The sequence below is a fragment of the Sprattus sprattus genome (assembly GCF_963457725.1).
Source record: "Sprattus sprattus genome assembly, chromosome: 10".
Taxonomy (NCBI): Eukaryota; Metazoa; Chordata; class Actinopteri; order Clupeiformes; family Clupeidae; genus Sprattus; species Sprattus sprattus.
The window spans coordinates 27743152-27761242 of record NC_137908.1 but is presented as its reverse complement, the minus strand read 5'-3'; the positions used below and the strand labels follow the sequence as shown (position 1 = coordinate 27761242).

Sequence of the window (18091 nt, the reverse complement as noted above, 5' to 3'; positions counted from 1 at the left end):
ACACACACACACCCAGACAGTGAATGAAGCAGTGTCTGAATTGGACAAATCAGCACAAACACATGAAAACCACTCAGGCCTTGTGTGTTCTCTATAATTGCCAGTCCAAACTGTCTGTATGGGCTCTGTGTGGCATGATCTACAGCAAAAAATCACACTTTCCTAAAGCCTTAACTTTAACAGTTAGCCGTGAGCTATTGGTAAGTGCAGTTCAGTATTTTTGTCACCAGTCTAATATTTTGCACAGATACAGGCTGCCACACTAAACAGTTGCCTTGCTTGACAGACATGACCTGCCTCTCGCCTCTGTAGTTGGTGTGGCTCTGCTGGCAGATTCATTAGCTATTTCTCCCCTGGCCCCCTGCAGAACGACACCATTCCAGGGGGAGCCTTCAAAGGCATCATGGGATTTTATGCACCAAAACATCTTAATAGGATCTTTACCAGAAGTTCACATATCCCTCAGATCACTGTGTTAACAGTCTATTCTCTGTTTTTGATCTCACGGGCTTGTAACGTATGAGTTGTAGTGTTAATTTGTGAACATTAGTATCCTTATTTTTCCCTCAGTCAGAACATCCACTCTATATTCTGGTATCACGCAGAAAAAGTAAAAGAAAAAGCCTGCTAAGGTTTCTCTCTTTCCCCAATGGTGTGTCATGCCAGTAAAATGCATTGCGGACACACCAATAACAGCCCCTATGAGAAAATGGGATACATGAGTGGTTCGCTGCGACCAGAAGACCAGAGAAATCCAGTCTAAAATAGCTCTGACGGGTAGTTGCACAGCGGGCATTCCTTCCTTCCAGGCACTATGCTCACTCTAAGAGGACTGGTCATGAGGAACCACAGTGCTTAACTGGAGATACACAATGAGAGTGTGAAGCTGGGATTATAGAATGGTATGGTATACTTTCTATCATGAATCAAGCAATACGATGATAAATATGATCAATAGAATTTTTCCTAATATATTTTCCCCTCTTTTTCAGTTCTCTGTCATAGCATCTTCTCAGATATACATATTGCCTAGAGCTACAGTCAGTGCTGATAGCATTGTACATTTCAGAGCTGGCAAGTTAGTCACGATGAGGGAGATAAGAAATATAAAAGGAAAGTAAACAACTTCCTGTCTCCATTCATGTGTGTGTGTATGTGTTTGCGCGTGCGTGCACGTGTGTGTGAATAGATGTGTATCTGTTCTGTGTGCTGACATGTACAACCCAACAATGCAGCCCAACAGCAAATGACCCCGCTTTGTGTTTGTGTACATGCATGCATGCGTCCACACTGAGGGGCACAATAGCAGTCTGCAGATGTCCACTTTCCCTAGCCTTTGTCGCCGGTTTTAATCTGGGATTACACATCCATTTGGTGGCGCTCATCTGTTACATAAGAGCATGTAAGAGCATGTCTTTGTGCCAGTGCAGGAAGAAAAGAAGAAGACCAAGGAGTAGAAAAAGAAGCAGATGAAGAAGGAAAATAAGAGATTAGAGAGTGGGAAGGGGTGTAACTAGTGAATTTGGGTGGGGAGGAAATAGGAGGAGTGAGCATTCGGAGACAGATTTGCTTCTTGGGACTGACTTCAGGGCAGATGGACTCATGATGAGGGCAGCTTTCAGAGATGAAATACCAGCAGCAGCGGCAGCCAATTCTCAGCTTCCAGTGGGGTGGCTAAGTGCGATGACAACGTTGTAGTGTTTTTTTTTTTAAATGTAGTTCCAACAATGGTAGCGGTGCTGGTAAACAAGGCGATACAAACGCTAGTAGCAATGCTAGCATAACAAACAACAAACAAGGCTGACTTCAGTCAGTTTAATGTGGCACAAACTAAACACAGTAACACACACGGCATTTGTAAGTGACAACACAGGACACACAAACAAAAAAACACACACACGCAGGCCGAGGTTGCAGTGAATTTTTCCTCTGCATTTTTTCCATCCTCCGTCCTTCCTCTAGGACCCCAGGGCAGTGGGCAGCCTTTAGGCATAAGAAGCCAGAGCAAGATGAACATGTACATTTATTCATCATATGCTATGACATTGTTTATTTACTGCCAACAGGGTTTCTGGAAAAGTCTGATTTATCAGTTTGCAATGTAAGTGCTAAAGTAGGAAGTACACAGTGGTCCCATAATGGTCAAGGATGATTTGTTGAAGGCTGGTCTAGTGGTTTCAAAATGATCCTGGAGCCTATGTCCATTAGGATGCAACAACTGGAAACAATCCCCAGTAGAGCTTGGACAGACTATTTACTTGGGTCTGGTTTGACCAGGGAGGTTAGTGTAGAAATAATAATTGACTTAGGGAGGTTAATGTAGAAATAAATCCTTTGAGCGATGAAGCTGTAGTTTCTGCAAAGGAGGTGCATTTGAGTGTGAGGAAAAAGTGAGAATTAGAAAGAGAATGGCAGTGAGTCTGTGCCAGGAACTCTACTGGACTCTTGTTAATCTCCCACGGCTATTGATCTAGAGTTCACAGGCTTGTGCTGAGGACAGCTTTCCCTCTCAAGATTTGGGATACAAGCTCATGCTAGATTTTGTAAACCAGCAGTGATTCATATAAGCCTTAAAAATGCCACCAAAAAAAAAATCGATTAGCCATCTTGGGTTTCCCTGCTTTCACTAAATGGATGTAGGTGATGGTGGGTATCCAGGGCGTAGTTACTGCAAGAGTATGGACTGTATCGTGTGTGGGAATGCGTCAAAACAATGAGACTTTTGCCAGACCAAGTGATCAGCTCTGGCTAGGAAGCTCTGATGCCTTTGTGAAGCCCACTGTGTATGGAGAATGGCCTCGGTGCTGTCTGAAAGAGAAGTAATTTGCCTTTGGTCCTGCATCTCCATGGATCAGAGTCCATGTGGTCTTGTCAGCCACGGATGACTCCCACACGGCACTCCTGGTCTGTGGGTAAACAAGGCAATATACCCCAGAGGACATGTCCACAGCACGGGGCTCCTCCATATCAGATATGGAGCACCCAATGTGCACTGGGAGTCCATGTGGATCAGAGTCCATGTGGTCTTGTCAGCCACGGATGACTCCCACACGGCACTCCTGGTCTGTGGGTAAACAAGGCAATATACCCCAGAGGACATGTCCACAGCACGGGGCTCCTCCATATCAGATATGGAGCACCCAATGTGCACTGGGAGTCCATGTGGATCAGAGTCCATGTGGTCTTGTCAGCCACGGATGACTCCCACACGGCACTCCTGGTCTGTGGGTAAACAAGGCAATATACCCCAGAGGACATGTCCACAGCACGGGGCTCCTCCATATCAGATATGGAGCACCCAATGTGCACTGGGAGGCCAAGGCAACTGCCATCCCCACACACTCCAGGGCCTTTGGGGGATGCTGAGAAGAGATGAAGCATGCAATTTAGCTGGATCGCTTTGTAATGACATACACACAAATGTATACACACACACACACACACACACACACACACACACACACACGCACACACACACGCACACATACACCCACACACACACACACACACACACACACACACACACACACACACACACACACACACACACACACACACACACACACACACACACACACACACACACACACATAATGTGACATACCATACAGAGACAGACAGACAAACACATAAACACCACACACACATACATCCGTTACTTAAAATCACAAAGACGTACACACAAATATGCACACTGACCTCTCACATGCAAATGAAAACAAACAAATCCATGCTTACATGCTCGGCATACACCTACATTGAAAACAAATTCGACGTTGTACTTGGCAAGCTTGGCCTCTATAACGGTAAGTGAATCCAACAATCTTTCACTCTATCATCCTTAGCTGAGATTATCCAGATTTACGCTATTAAACCACTCCATAACATGAGCGCACACACCATGACGTGTGCTGCACAGAGTTCATGGTCAGCTCTGCACAAATGTATGGGATCCTCTGAAATCATGCCTGTGAAGAAAATGACAGTTGAGCACAAAGGGATGTATACATAGGTGCAGTGGTGGTCCGTCAGGGCCTTCAAGGCCTTCTCTGCTGGCCTAAACATCATCAGAAAATAAATGTAATAAAATAAATTTAATTTTAATATTTTCTTTTCATAAATATGTATTAAATTATTCCCCATAGTCCATTATCTTCATTTCATAGCTTCCAGCGTTGTTAATTTATGTTAGAGCTTTCATCCAATCATATTTCAGCTATCATGCTACGCTCCGAGGAATCTTCCCCGAGAACAGAAATCTTCCCTGAGGCCTTCAGAATTCACATTGAAGGCCCGTGTACATCTGATTGGTTATCACAACTGGCTGTTTCAGTTCATTTAAGTTGAATGAACTGAAACAGACAGTTGTGACAACCAATCAGATTTCGAGTTGGCGACACTGGGCCTTCTAGAAGGCCCGGAAGATTTATTTCCTCGCGTTGAACGTGACACGTAAACGTCCTTTGATTGGACACTGAGGCAGACCGGTGCAGTGCTTCAGTGCTCAGTTTAGCTGGCTAATGCGAAAACGACGTACATCGGTTTCAATGCTTATTATGCTAGTTGTTTCAATTGGTAAGACTAAATATAATAACATTAACCAACTCAAATAAACTAGTTTGCACCAACTTGATAATTCCAGTTTTTGATACAATTACAACGCCATTTTCAAGACGGAACTTTCAAGAAAAACTGGATATCGTGAGGATGGGAAGTTTAATGAAACTGCTTTGCAGGTGGGACAATGCGATGTTTAGTGGACAAACTTGTTACAGCTCACGGCTACTTTCGGTGGACTTAATAAAACTTTGTAGACTAATCCCTGAAAATCGCCTTTTATTTTAAAGTTGTGACAGTAATATCCAAGCGATCGTAACTGAGAGTTTACTACTCTTAATGTATTGTTAATACGGGTGTATTGATTTTAAATGCTCCGGAAATATTATCAAAGTCTGTTGTACTCGACTATGTTAAGGTGATGCAATGCTCACTGCCTTTCTGTATAAATATAATGGTTCGAGAGCCATGGCGTCATCATAATGATGGTATTAGGAGGTGGATTCACACAGTTTAACATCGTGTAGGACATCGCTGAAGGCCTAGTCGTGAAATGCACGGACCGCCACTGCATAGGTGTAATATGTTACATTAAGTACGGCCATTGAATGTGTTGAATCCACGCTGACGTTTACTGAAAGTGGTCTGTTCTCTGCTGCCTTATAACTGGAGACCCCTTTCTGTATCATTTCATGAGGCATCTGAAGCCACTCATAGCTCTATTGCATTGTGTATGTCATTCCTCTGTGGCTATCAGATCTCTTACATTTCCTTCTCGAGTGTGCGCTTTCTTCTTGCTCCTTGGGCTCCATTCCCCTCTTTTCTGAGAACGCTAATGAAAACATTAGAGATTTGCAAAAAAAAACAGCTTTCCTCACCATTACTCCTCATGTCATCCAGTACCTGAGTTTAATACGTGTGTGTGTGTATGTGTGTGTGTGTGTGTGTGTACGTAGCCCATGGCTGTTCATTGGCACTGCTGTGTGTAGTCTGTGTAATCCCGTCTGCATGTCCACACATCCCCTCCCCCCTCCCCACACCCTTACTCGTGGAAAACCACATTCTCTCGCTTTCCTCTCAATGGACTGGATTTAACAGCTTGGTGCTGCACACTCTCTTGGTCTTCGTTGAATCACATCACAGAGAGCGTATGCCGTCCATAAATTACTACCCTCCCTATCGGCTGTGACTGTCGTTTACTCTGGGTAACCATGGTAACCCCCTGATGAGAGGCGTGTGGGGTGGATCCTAGGTCCTCTTGGATGTTTTTTTTTCCTGAAGACTGACTGTCTGGGTAGTGTTGCATGTAGACTATTATAATCAGTGTTTTTATCTCTAAGGGAACACCAGAGCCCCCCCCCCCCCCTCCACACACACACACACACACACACACACACTCACACATGCAGATCCTGAGTTGCACTGAAACGGTGTGAGAGAGCCAGAGAGAAAGACATTAGAAGGTATTTATTGCTGCCTTCACTCACTGGCAATAAAGGCATGTGCCAAGGGCCATAAAACTCTATGTGCTACCAAATCTCCCACTAAACTCATCAATGTGTGTGTGTGTAGTATTTGTGTGTCTGGGTGTGTCTGCCCTGCACAATGCAGTGATAGATGGATGTGTGTTTAATGAGTGGAGGAGGTGACTGCCCTCAGGGGAGCAAGAGTTTAGGGAGAGAAAAGGAATGGGCAGAGTGGAGAGGCTTTGAGTGGTCACAGAGGGATTGGTCTCATCGGGTCTCCAGTGGGATTAAGCTAGGGTGGGGGCACAATCTTCATGGCATTTCACTGCAAGACAGAGTTTCTAGAAGGTTTGGGAGTGATTTCTCGTTTAACCATCACTTGGTTACATCTTTTAGTGTGACTTGTTGAGCCAGCCATACATTACATAGATGACCATAGGGTCTTAAGTCAATTTGATTGTTTTCGCTATTTAAATCAAATTGAATTGAATTGAATAGGGTCTGTAAGCCATGGATTCAGAGTATCAGAGTAATATTCTTCCAGTCAATGAGACAGGAGTTCTGAGGGCGAATTTAAAGCTGCATGCTGTTTGCAGCTACCGATTAGTGTTGAGTATGCAGATCTCAGTAGACATTGGAGACTCCCGCAAGTAGCTGCTGTGGATCCCACTCCCATTTCAAACATGGTCAGAGGTAACAGACAGCACACTACACAGCACTTACAGCTTCTAATTTAGTTAGTCCGGCCATAACAACATGGTCAGTGTGGGATCTGTAGTTCTTCTTCATTTGCTGTAATGTCTAATACAGCGATGGGGTTACCGAAGTCAACGGGGTTACACTATCATCCAACCTCACATGGAGAGAACTAAAGATGGACCAGTGTCAGAGCTGCCACGGAGACCATGGCAACACACCTTCACATGAGCAGCATCGGGAGCTGTGCATTGTGGGCCAGATGGTGGGAGACGCCCACAGGGAAATCAGCGGCCGGACCTGCGCCTGAGCAGAGCCGTGTCCGTCCCTGAGTGCTTGTTTCCCACAGCGTGTGCATATCAAAGACCCCCATGTTGTGCACCCTGCAACAGGACACAAGCAGCAGAGTACCAGTCACTCTCAGTGAATTACCTAAGGCCAGTGGCCATACACTGCAAAGAGCAGTGGAAATGCTCATTTTGTTTCTTGATTATTACCGTTAAAAAAGGAAAATAAATAGTTCCAAACCCACTCAAGATAAATCATGTTACTCATATGATCTATGTTTTAAGAACAGCTTTAGCTTTCTGTTGCATGCTTGTCTCTGATGGCTTCAATCCCTGGTGTGTTTGGGCCTCGGCAGGTATTCTTTTTTAACAAGGCATTTCCTCTTGCCTCAGTGGGTTGCAGCTCACCTGCATACGTACATCAGAGGAACAGGAGGGGGGTACGGCGAGATAATAGGAGAATTCTGCAGAGTTCTTGGGTGTGCTTTCTGTTTTAAAATATCTAAATGTGAAGACTCAAAGAAGCTGATGAAAAGAGGGATGGACGGGAATGCCACGTGGGAATCTGTAATGATCCAAATCCAAAACCCAAAAAAACCTTGTAAAGGAGCTCCGCCGATTTCTTCAATTTTATAACGCACAGATGTCAGCTGTGGGTGTCTGGTTTGATCTGCCAGAGCTTTTGCTTAAAGGTGCCATGTGAAATATGCAACCATGATGAAGGAAACCAAAGGACATCGATTTAAGACATAAGGAAAACAGTTAATAAATAAACAGCAATTAATATCATTTAATGTGTGTTAATGTATTTTTCAAACTAACTGATGTAATGTTAATGCTGTTTCTTAAGAGTCTCTGAATGTATAAGTTAACATGACCAAACGTAAATATCAGAAACGTCACATTGTTTTGCCATTAACCATTACCATCATTAATACTGATCCTCAGGGTTTGTTTTTGGTGATGAATATATTATGCTTTACAGCCAGAATCAAGAACACATGGAAGCAGTTTATCTAATTCAATTCAATAAATCTTGACCAATGCACAACCTAATGAGAACTTCAATGTAATAACACAGAATTGAACTGAAATAGCTATTTTGTATGGTATAATTCAGTGTTTTCTCACTGTCATAGACTATGCTGTCACAGGGCTTTGTTGTTTTTACTGTGCATGAACATATGTGGACATGAGAAAATAACTTGGGATAACACGAAATAACACGGGAGAGAACTACATAACATCAGAATGCTTACAGTATAATCCTCTTCTCTTGTGTTGGCCAGCAGTGTCATGGTTGGCTACAATACCAACTCTTTTCTGTGTAATAGTGACTGGTACTGCCGCAGTAATAGTCACCGGCATTGTCACTCTGGTAGTTATCTTTGGTTGGGCTCATGATGTGTGCTGTGCAGTATAGATAAGCCTCTTTTGTCTGACCTCTCTTTCAGATCAATAAACAACAGCTGCAGACGGTCAAAGAACGTTTCCAGGCCTTCCTCAATGGCGACACGCAGATTGTGGCCGATGAAGCATTCATCAACGCCGTCCAGAGCTACTATGAGGTTCATGTCACCTAATCATCTTTACCTCAGCGGTAGTGGTACAAATGTCCAACTTGGCACTGAAAAAATGTATAGAAACAGATTAGAATGGATTGTCTTAGTTGCGTCACCTTATGTTATATATTGTTATATGCTCAGATGATACGTCTCTTTTTTAGCTTGAAAGCCACGGTGAGATGAAGTGAGTAGATGTTGTTCAACAAGTGAACATGTTAATGACCAAATATGGTCTGTACGTAGTGATTTTTTGGTTATACCTATTTCAGATGGATGAGTAGAAATTCACAAGTAAAATTGAGCAAAAGCTCTAGATGAAAAGGTTCAGTGGTCCCCTCTTTAGGTAGGGATTATTTTGTGCTGGGACTCATTACACTCTCAGGAGCATTTCTGCATAGATATTTCCATTGCTGTCCACGCTAATGTTCATTTCTATTCCAATTGTATCTCCAATTGTTTTGCCACTGTTGAATTCAGGGTATGAATACTGAGCAGTGAGAGGGGGGAGGGGGTAAATGAGAGAGAGGGGGTAGGGAGAAAGAGAGAGAATAAGAGAGAGAGAGAGCGAGAAAGAGAGAGAGAGAGAGAGGGAAAGGAAAAGAATGAGACTTTCTCTGCCAACCTAATCAAGCTGGTCATTCCGGGAGCCCGAAGTCACTGATTGAAATTTTGCATTATTCAGATCCAGCTAAAGCCGGCTCTCTCAATTCAATTAAAGTCCTAATACTCTTTAGTGAGTGCAGGATGTTCTCTGCCTGCCAGCTGAACCTCACCTGAGAGCCAAGGGGACCAGAACAGCAGGATGGGCCAGCACTGCCACAGTCCACTCCGCCCTTGTGGGCTCAGCCACTCATGACCTCTATATTTTGACTGAGTGTCAACACCCACCAGTTCTTTGTCAGACGAGGCTTTTCAGTCCAGTGGGCGAGCGTTGAGATTGAATGTCTTCTCGCCAATGTCATGAAACTACACCTGGTGAGGAAATTGCTTTAGGTAGAAGTGTTGAAGGAAAATAGCAAACATGCTTTTGAGATTGCGCGGACACATAACAGCCCCTAACAATGGACTGAAATTGAAAAAAGTCCGTCCTGTGAAAGGATGGAAAGAACAGTACTATGCAATAAAAATGCCTCTTTTTTGAGAACACCCTTTACCTGCTCTGACCTCTACGTAGTTTTAGAAGGTTCCCCATTGTGGGCCTCATAAGTGGCCCGGTTAGCAACAAATCGATTCAGGAGGATAAAACCTGCAGCCAGTTTATGCTTTTATGTTTTTTTTGTTAACATTACATTTTAGCTGCTTTCAGCCAACGTTACTTACAATACGGTGCAGATACACATTTTCATCAGTATGTTTGCACCTTGGGAATCAAACCCACGACCTTGGTGTTGTTAGTACCTTTCCTGAGCACTTGAGGTACAGTGCTGTTTTTATCTTCCGCGTTTGCAGGTGTTCTTAAAGAGCGACCGCGTGTGCCGGATGGTGCAGAGTGGCGGCTGCTCAGCCGCCGACTCTCGCGAGGTGTTCAAGAAGCACATCGAGAAGCGCGTGCGTAGCCTGCCTGAGATCGACGGCCTGAGCAAAGAGACGGTGCTCAGCTCGTGGATAGCCAAGTTCGACACCATCTACCGGGGCGAGGAGGACCCGCGCAAGCACCAGCAGCGCATGACGGCCAGCGCCGCCTCCGAGCTCATCCTCAGCAAAGACCAGCTCTACGAAATGTTCCAGTCCATCCTCGGCATCAAGAAGTTCGAGCACCAGCTGCTCTATAACGCTTGCCAGGTGAGTCCCTCGCACCCGGACTCTACAGGGGAAGGCCTCTGCTGCCGTTCGCTGCACTGTATTTCCAGATAGAGAGGCATGGAGAGTTTGTGTGTTCTTGTAAACCATATAGGTGCTTGCTGTGCTTTGGATTGTTTTTTTTTGTGTGGTTTACGTCTGGGAGAAAATCATCAATAATTTAATTTGAAGCTCTGACTAATGAGATTGTGCACTTGCCATTTGTTTTCGTTCCATTTCAGTCGTTGCTGTAGCATATCCCCCAAATCCTACTCAGACTATGTGATACAGAGGCACCAGCCAATATAATTAAATCACATGCTCGGTTATTCTCTGCTAGCCTGCTAATGAAGTGGAACATCACTGTAAATGGTTGAGAAACATGGGTTGAAAGCAAGTTGAAATGGGAACTAATCTGGGATGTGGTTCGTAAATAACCCCATATGTGACTGGTAGTTTGCAGGATCCATTTATTTTGTCAGGATCCACAGTATGTGCTGATTTTCCTATCTTGTCCTCTATATAAAATGAAAGACTGTGATTTGGGTGTGCAGTTTTTGCCGTAGTGCGATCCAAGGGACAGGGAAGGAGGAAAATGGAGAGTGTTACTATGCTGGTTTATATGCATTCTCTGACACAGAGCAGAGGACAGGTGGCTCTAACGAGGCTTTCACCTGACCTGTCAGAGGCCAACGTCAGATTTGGTTGATGGGTGATTTGGAGAATGGGAAAGACGGTTGGATGTGGTGAGGCTGGCTGTAATATGAAATGTATTGCGGGTTGCAACTGAATGGTCACAGTATACAGTATATACCCACGTGAGGGCACACTAATGAATGCTGTGACGGCATGTTCTCATCCTCAGATGGATGGAGTGGGAGGTGAACCACGCGCAGACGAGAACAATAGGAAGGGATTTCGATGTGTGCGGATTGAAAAGAAATGCATGCTGGGAGGAGCTGTGGGTGGGATTTGGTGATGACCGTATTTATGGTGTGGTGGAATGGAATGAAAGGAGTGATGGTAGGAATGGATTAATGATGATTGGGATGGACAGTCTGTTCATTCTTAGAGGTCTGTGAGGGCGGTGGGAAACATATAGAGCAGTGTGCTGTGATAGGCAGATGTTCAAAGCTAATGTTTGACACAGTTGCCATTTCTTTTTGAAGATGTAGAACCTTTGACAGGCACAGGAATTTATGTAGGATTTTATTGTCAAAATGAGTATTGAATAGTAATCAGCTGTGTCACAGCCGCAAGTGTTACATTGCATACATTACATTTATAGTGTATATACTGTATGTCACATATGATATATATATATCACATTCGTGCTCCCTAGTGAAATTTCAATCAACAAGCTTTTGGTTCACCTTCACCAGCAGAGGACTCCCAGTGCTTCTATCCAGAGAGAAAGCTTGTCAAATGGGAAGCCTTGGACTGTCTTATGGAGACCGTTTCAAATATGCCAAGTATGCCTTCAAGGTGGTCCCAGGTGGCAATCAGCTCTTTTGTATGTTTGAGTACCTTTTCCCTGCTCCCAATGTATGCAATTATATGCAGTGTCTGCTTTCAGACAGCAGCAGCACTCAAAAAGGAAACAAAGCAAGGTTCTGCTTCCATTCAAAAGACCTACGCCCAAATTATCCCCGCCATTGTGCGGATGACTCAGTCGTTAGCCAGGATACAAGATATAATCTGCACACTGCCACTGAAATCAAATGAGCCACAATATACCTCTCTCTGCCAGGGCTGGGATGAAGAAAAAGGCACAACCTAATGGCAGCTTAGGCGGAGATGGGAGAGATGGGCAGACGTGTGACTCTGGGCTGCACTGGCCTGTGCAAGCCATCGCTATGAAGAAACAAATCCATGGGAGAGTGGCCTTATGCCTCTACTGCCATTGCCGGGGACCAGTTTAATCAGTCAGCATGCAATTTTGATTATGTTTCCACTGGCTGGCAGATCCCTCCTGTCCTCACGTCTAATCCTAATCATTTTGTTCCCTCAGCAACGAGGAGTAAGACGAAGGAGGGTGTCTCTGTCCAAATGATGTACCGGCGAGGGGAAATACATTAGCATTTGACAGAATGAAGATATACTGTATACATAAAATCCAAATGGCTTAGCTTAATTTCCATCATGAACAGACACCACAGCTTGTGTTGTATACACTGCCGGATAGATCAATCTGACAAAATCATTAAGGTTCAATGTATGGAGTAATTTAGAGCCGGGGAATGGTAAAGGGCATATAGGTCATAGTCGAAGGTGGGTGGTGAGAAATTGCTTCACCAGTTTGACGTGAATTTAATACCTCCAAATGGTGGTGGATTGACAGACACTGACTGATGACGCATTTGGGAACCATATGTGTGTGTGTGTGTGTGTGTGTGTGTGTGTGTGTGTGTGTGTGTGTGTGTGTGTGTGTGTGTGTGTGTTAAACAGTCACACCATACCTTAAAATACAGGTGAAGTGTAACATGGTTTTGGATCTGTATTATTAAATTCAGACCCGATCAGAGTTTGGCTCTGACCTTTAATGTGTGTTTTTCATCTGATCCACCATGAAAGGGCTGTGTCATAGTCGCACTGTAGCCAGCAACACTAGGGGCTGGTTCATCACAAACAACACCAAACGAGGAAATGGAGTGCCCCTGACATGCTCTGATTGTCTGGAAAGATGCGGTCTTGCCCTTTCTGGCTTCGAATTAAAGAGAAAGACTTCTGCCCTCCTACATGGGTGAGAACCCTTTAATGGTGGTTCCCACTGAGAGAGGGCTTCCACACTGGCTGATACAACCGCCCCCGCCAGCCCCCTTTCTCAACCCCCACCCTCCCACCACCTCCACTACCCCCTCTCTGTTCCTGTGGTAATCCCTACAGCAGTCGTCACAACCTCAAAGCTTAAAGCTGTAAATGGCGTGTGGTAAATATGACGAGCGCTGGGTCTGTGTAGCTGGGTAGCTACCTAGCGACACCAGCCCGGCGTCTTACGTTCTTATGGTGTCTCTCAGCTGTACATCCCCTCTGGCATTGTGCGTTATATTATATTACACCACATGTTGCACTAATGAATGTGATTTTAATGAGCAAGGTTGCCTGAATAAATACATTTCATTCCTGCCACTCGCACAGGATTGCGTGCTTTCCATGTTGGTGCTGTGTGGGTGTTGGTGTGGGTGCTGGTGGTGCTGTGTGGGGGTTGGTGGTGCTGTGTGGGTGTTGGTGGTGCTGTGTGGGTGTTGGTGGTGCTGTGTGGGTGTTGGTGGTGCTGTGTGGATGTTGGTGTGGGTGTTGGTGGTGCTGTGTAGGTGTTGGTGTCGGTGTTGGTGTTGCTGTGTGGGTGTTGGTGTGGGTGGTGGTGGTGCTGTGTAGGTGTTGGTGTCGGTGTTGGTGTTGCTGTGTGGGTGTTGGTGTTGCTGTGTGGGTGTTGGTGGTGCTGTGTGGGTGTTGGTGGTGTTGTGTGGGTGTTGGTGGTGCTGTCTTAGTGTTGGTAGTGCTGTGTGGGTGTTGGTGGTGCTGTTGGTAGTGCTGTGTGGGTGTTGGTGGTGCTGTGTGGGTGTTGGTGGTGCTGTGTGGGTGTTGGTGGTGCTGCCTTAGTGTTGGTAGTGCTGTGTGGGTGTTGGTGGTGCTGTGTGGGTGTTGGTGGTGCTGTGTGGGTGTTGGTGGTGCTGCCTTAGTGTTGGTAGTGCTGTGTGGGTGTTGGTGGTGCTGTGTGGGTGTTTGGGGTGCTGTGTGGGTGTTGGTGGTGCTGTCTTAGTGTTGGAAGTGCTGTGTTGGTGTTGGTGGTGCTGTTGGTGGTGCTGTGTGGGTGGATAAATCCAGGTTTAAACCATTTATCTTTTTATGTGCCTATGATTGAGCTGTCAAACTTGCACTTATGTACTGTGTACATTCTTTTGAATAATGAGTGTGATTGCTTAAGCACACAGCATTGTGAAGCAAGCACAGTATTGGTCTTAAGTTTTATTTACTATTTTGATTTATTCTTATTCCACCCATTTTTTTGGTGCCGCTTCACTGCACTTGTTAGTACTTTGCCTTTGGATGTAGGGATGCACCGATCCGATATTTGTATCGGTATCGGTACCGATATTGAAGACATTTCTAGATCGGGTATCGTTTTTTTTTTTTTTTTTATGTTTATGTATATAGGTAGTGTATTATGAGTGCACGTTGCTATTAGTAGCAATTAGCATGCTAAGCGGAGATTTAGTTATGTCCTGATGTTGATTCGCTCTAATAAAGATGGGTTCATCCTGTTAAGATTTCGACTGGATGAGCTATGAATGAGATTCATGTTGCCTTGTGTAATGTCCACAATTATATGTATTGAGTAATATTAGTTGTGTAATTGTTATCGTGTAGCAATAACTCATGTTAAAGTAATTCAGTGCAGTGCTAATTAGTCCCCATTCTCATTGCAGACACTCACATATGTAGGATCACATGCATCGTCATGTAATGGAAATTGATGAATGCACATTAAAGGGAGATAAAGAATACTGCTTTGGTAATCGTGTGTCTTTTAACAGACTAGAACCAGCAAATACATTAACAGGTCACCATGCTGAGCCTCTACAATGTAACGTAAAAGTTGGCGCTAGCGGATATATGATAGCTAACTAATATGAAAACTAGCGCTAGTTAGAACGTACATTATTTGTGATTATTTTTAGCCTATGTTATGAATTGATAGTGATGACTAGACATGATGTCAAGTAGCAAATGAGCAAAAAATGCAACAAGATCTCATGTCATGCACTCCTCATTTCTCCCTCTCGCACGTGTGGTCACACACATACCGCAGTTACCAGTTTCGCACTGTTTTTTTATATCGGTATCGGATCGGTATCGGCCGATACTAAACCTCAGATATCGGTATCGGTATCGGTATCGGAGGTGAAAAAAGTGGATCGGTGCATCCCTATTTGGATGTTCCTTTTCAAAAGCCTTGCTTTGCCATAAACGCTGTTGCACAGTGGACCCTAAAAGGGTTTCAACACTTCAGTACTTGTTGCCAGGGTGGTGGCAGCTAGTGAAAAAGAGAGGGGAAGAAAATATGTTTACGAGGAAGATATGTCTCTGGTCGACTTTAAAAGAGATGGATCTGACCTCACAATGGTGTAGACGATGCTAAAGAGAGACCACTGTAAATATATACATCCAGAGAAAAACAGTGTGTGTGAGAGAGAGAGAGAGAGAGAGAGAGAGATAGATAGAAAGAAAGGAAGAAAGACAGAAAGAAAAAAAGACAGAGAAAGAAACAGAGAGAGGACTAAGCATCACCAGTAAGAGGAGGGACAGCATTATAAGCAAGAAACTGAGAGTTAAAAAAGAGAGGAAAAAGAAAAGTAAGAGACAGAGTGAGAAGAGACAGGGACAGTACAAGACAGAGACACATGGAAAGAGAGAGCGCGAGAGAGAGAGAGAGAGAGAGAAAGAGTGTGGTGGTGAGTGTACTGCTTCAATCAGCATGACTAATTCTGCACTACCATGAGACATTCATCTTCATCAGCCCGCAAAGGCACAGAGCCCATCCGCTCGACCCTAATGCAATCACAAGCCACTCAAGGGCCATCAAATCCAGCTCCCACTGCAAACATCCATGCAGGTAAATATTGATAGCGAGAGGCAGAAAAGCATGAAGCGAAGCCGACAGGCCCCATCACCGCTCCGGTGTCACCAAAACCTCAAGAGCCCCTCAGCAGTTCCTAAATCCTTTGTGACAAATGGGCTTTCAGTTGAGACAAATAAGACAAGTAGGCATTAGCAAGAAGTTAATGATATACTGTTCCCCTATAGTCACAGGAGCTTCACAGGATGGAGACCAACAGGCATTCCTAGCTTGTGGTTACTAGGGTACAGAACTAAACAAGTAGGCTAAAGACACTGTTCATTTGTGTGCCACGCTGCATTCACTCCCGTTGGTCGTCACCTTTGGTAGTTGCCGTGTCATGTCACTCAGTTTTTTTGAAAATATGACCTCTATACTATTTTAGCTCCGTCTAGTTTGTTCACTTGTCTCTTGCCGCTGTAAATCGCCAGCTCTCCCAGAAAATGAATGGCAGCTGGTCACTTTGTCGCTCTCCTGTGACCAAGGGGTTTTGGCCAGCGCTAGCTAAAAGTGCTACATTTACTGGCCTGTGTAAATCTGTCTGCTCTATCTCCAGACAGATTTATTGTTTAGATGTTGATCTCTATACCGGCATTCTGCAGTAAGTTCTTCTGGATGAAAGGGTCAGATAAATAAAGTGACTGTATGAACTATAACATCTTAATGATAATGCATATCTTATTGACTGACTGCCACCACAAAATGTGGCCATCTCAGCCACATTCCCTGTCTCAGATGTGTTTGGTGGTATAAGGTATGATGAACCATGTTTGCTCACTGTGACATTCACCGAACTTGTAAAAAGTGGTTGCTGGACAGTCCCATGCATCTCAGAATATATAAAATAACAGGACATGGTCAAAACATCTCGGTTATTGATATAACCTCGGTTCCCTGAGTTAGGGACCAGATGTGATTGACGGGAAATGACCTGTTCATTGACCAATCGAAGTACTTTCTATTCACGCCGGAAGGCCGAATTGCGGCAAATCACCACCCTGAGCCCACCCCCTCAGGAATCTATATATTGCAGGTGAATATGCCGCGCTGCCTCTGAAGACTCTGAGCCTTCGAGCCTCCAGAACAACACACGCACTGTGCACGCAACCATATCACATCTGGTCCCTAACTCAGGGAACCGAGGTTATATCCATAACCGAGATGTTCCCTATCACAGTCGGGACTGCGATGTGGTTGACGGGACCGTGTCTAATCCCGCGTGCAACAGTGTCGGCCAAATATGTATACACACGCCAACTCAGTCGCCTCGCCCTCATAGAGGTTCATGTGGTGGCGGCAGTGCTTATAACGGGGAAGGATTCAATATAGGGGAAACGGGACCACTGATCCCATGCTTATGAATACTTACACCCGTCTGTGCCATCCGCCTTTAATCCATAAAGGGAGACGGCCACGCAGATAGTAACATCGCATGTTGCATATGATCCGGATCATTCGCCTGCAACACGCTCTGCAGGAAACCAGGCTCCGCCACATCCAACATGTAGTAATTAAGAAAGGTGTGGCGAGAGCTCCAGCTCGCAGCTTTGCAAATGTCATCCACTGACATACCCTTAAACAGGGCCCAGGATGGCGAAACCCCACGAGTAGAATGCGCACGAAGCTTCTCAGGGGGTTCCAACGACAAACTTGTATATGACAAAGTGATAGCCTCCACCAGCCACCGGGAGAGGCTCGGCTTTACCAGGGGTTTGCCTTTGGCGCTCGCACCAAAGCATACGAATAACTGATCCGATTGCCTGAATAAACCCGTGCGCTCTACATAAATACGTAGAGCGCGCACTGGGCAGAGTTTGTGCAAGCGCTCCTCCTCCGCTGACGTGAAAGAAGGGGGCGAGAATACGGCCAACTCAATGACCTGGTTACGAAACGGAGTCGTCACTACTTTGGGTGTGTATGCTGCGTTAGGGCGCAATACTACCCTGTCCCCGGCAATCGAAAACTGAATGCACGACGGGCTGACCGACAGAGCTTGCATGTCACCAACGCGCTTCGCAGACACCAGTGCCAGGAGCCGCGCAGTCTTCCAAGAAGCAAACTTCAAGTCCACCGTTTCTAGAGGCTCGAACGGAGGACCCGTGAGCGCTCGTAACACCACTA

At 45.0% G+C, this 18091-nt stretch overlaps 1 protein-coding gene across 3 annotated transcripts in view; it reads left to right on the top strand.

Annotated features, from left to right (window-relative positions):
* cadpsa (Ca2+-dependent activator protein for secretion a) overlaps window positions 1-18091 on the top strand; it is a gene marked incomplete at both ends in the record, with an annotated part of 109526 nt that overhangs the window by 4312 nt on the left and 87123 nt on the right. For all 3 annotated transcript variants that reach the window (XM_080845572.1, XM_080845570.1, XM_080845571.1), the window contains 2 exons: window positions 8461-8574; window positions 10021-10353. In XM_080845572.1, coding sequence (XP_080701698.1) covers window positions 8461-8574; window positions 10021-10353 — 447 coding nt within the window. The remainder of the gene's footprint in view (window positions 1-8460; window positions 8575-10020; window positions 10354-18091) is intronic.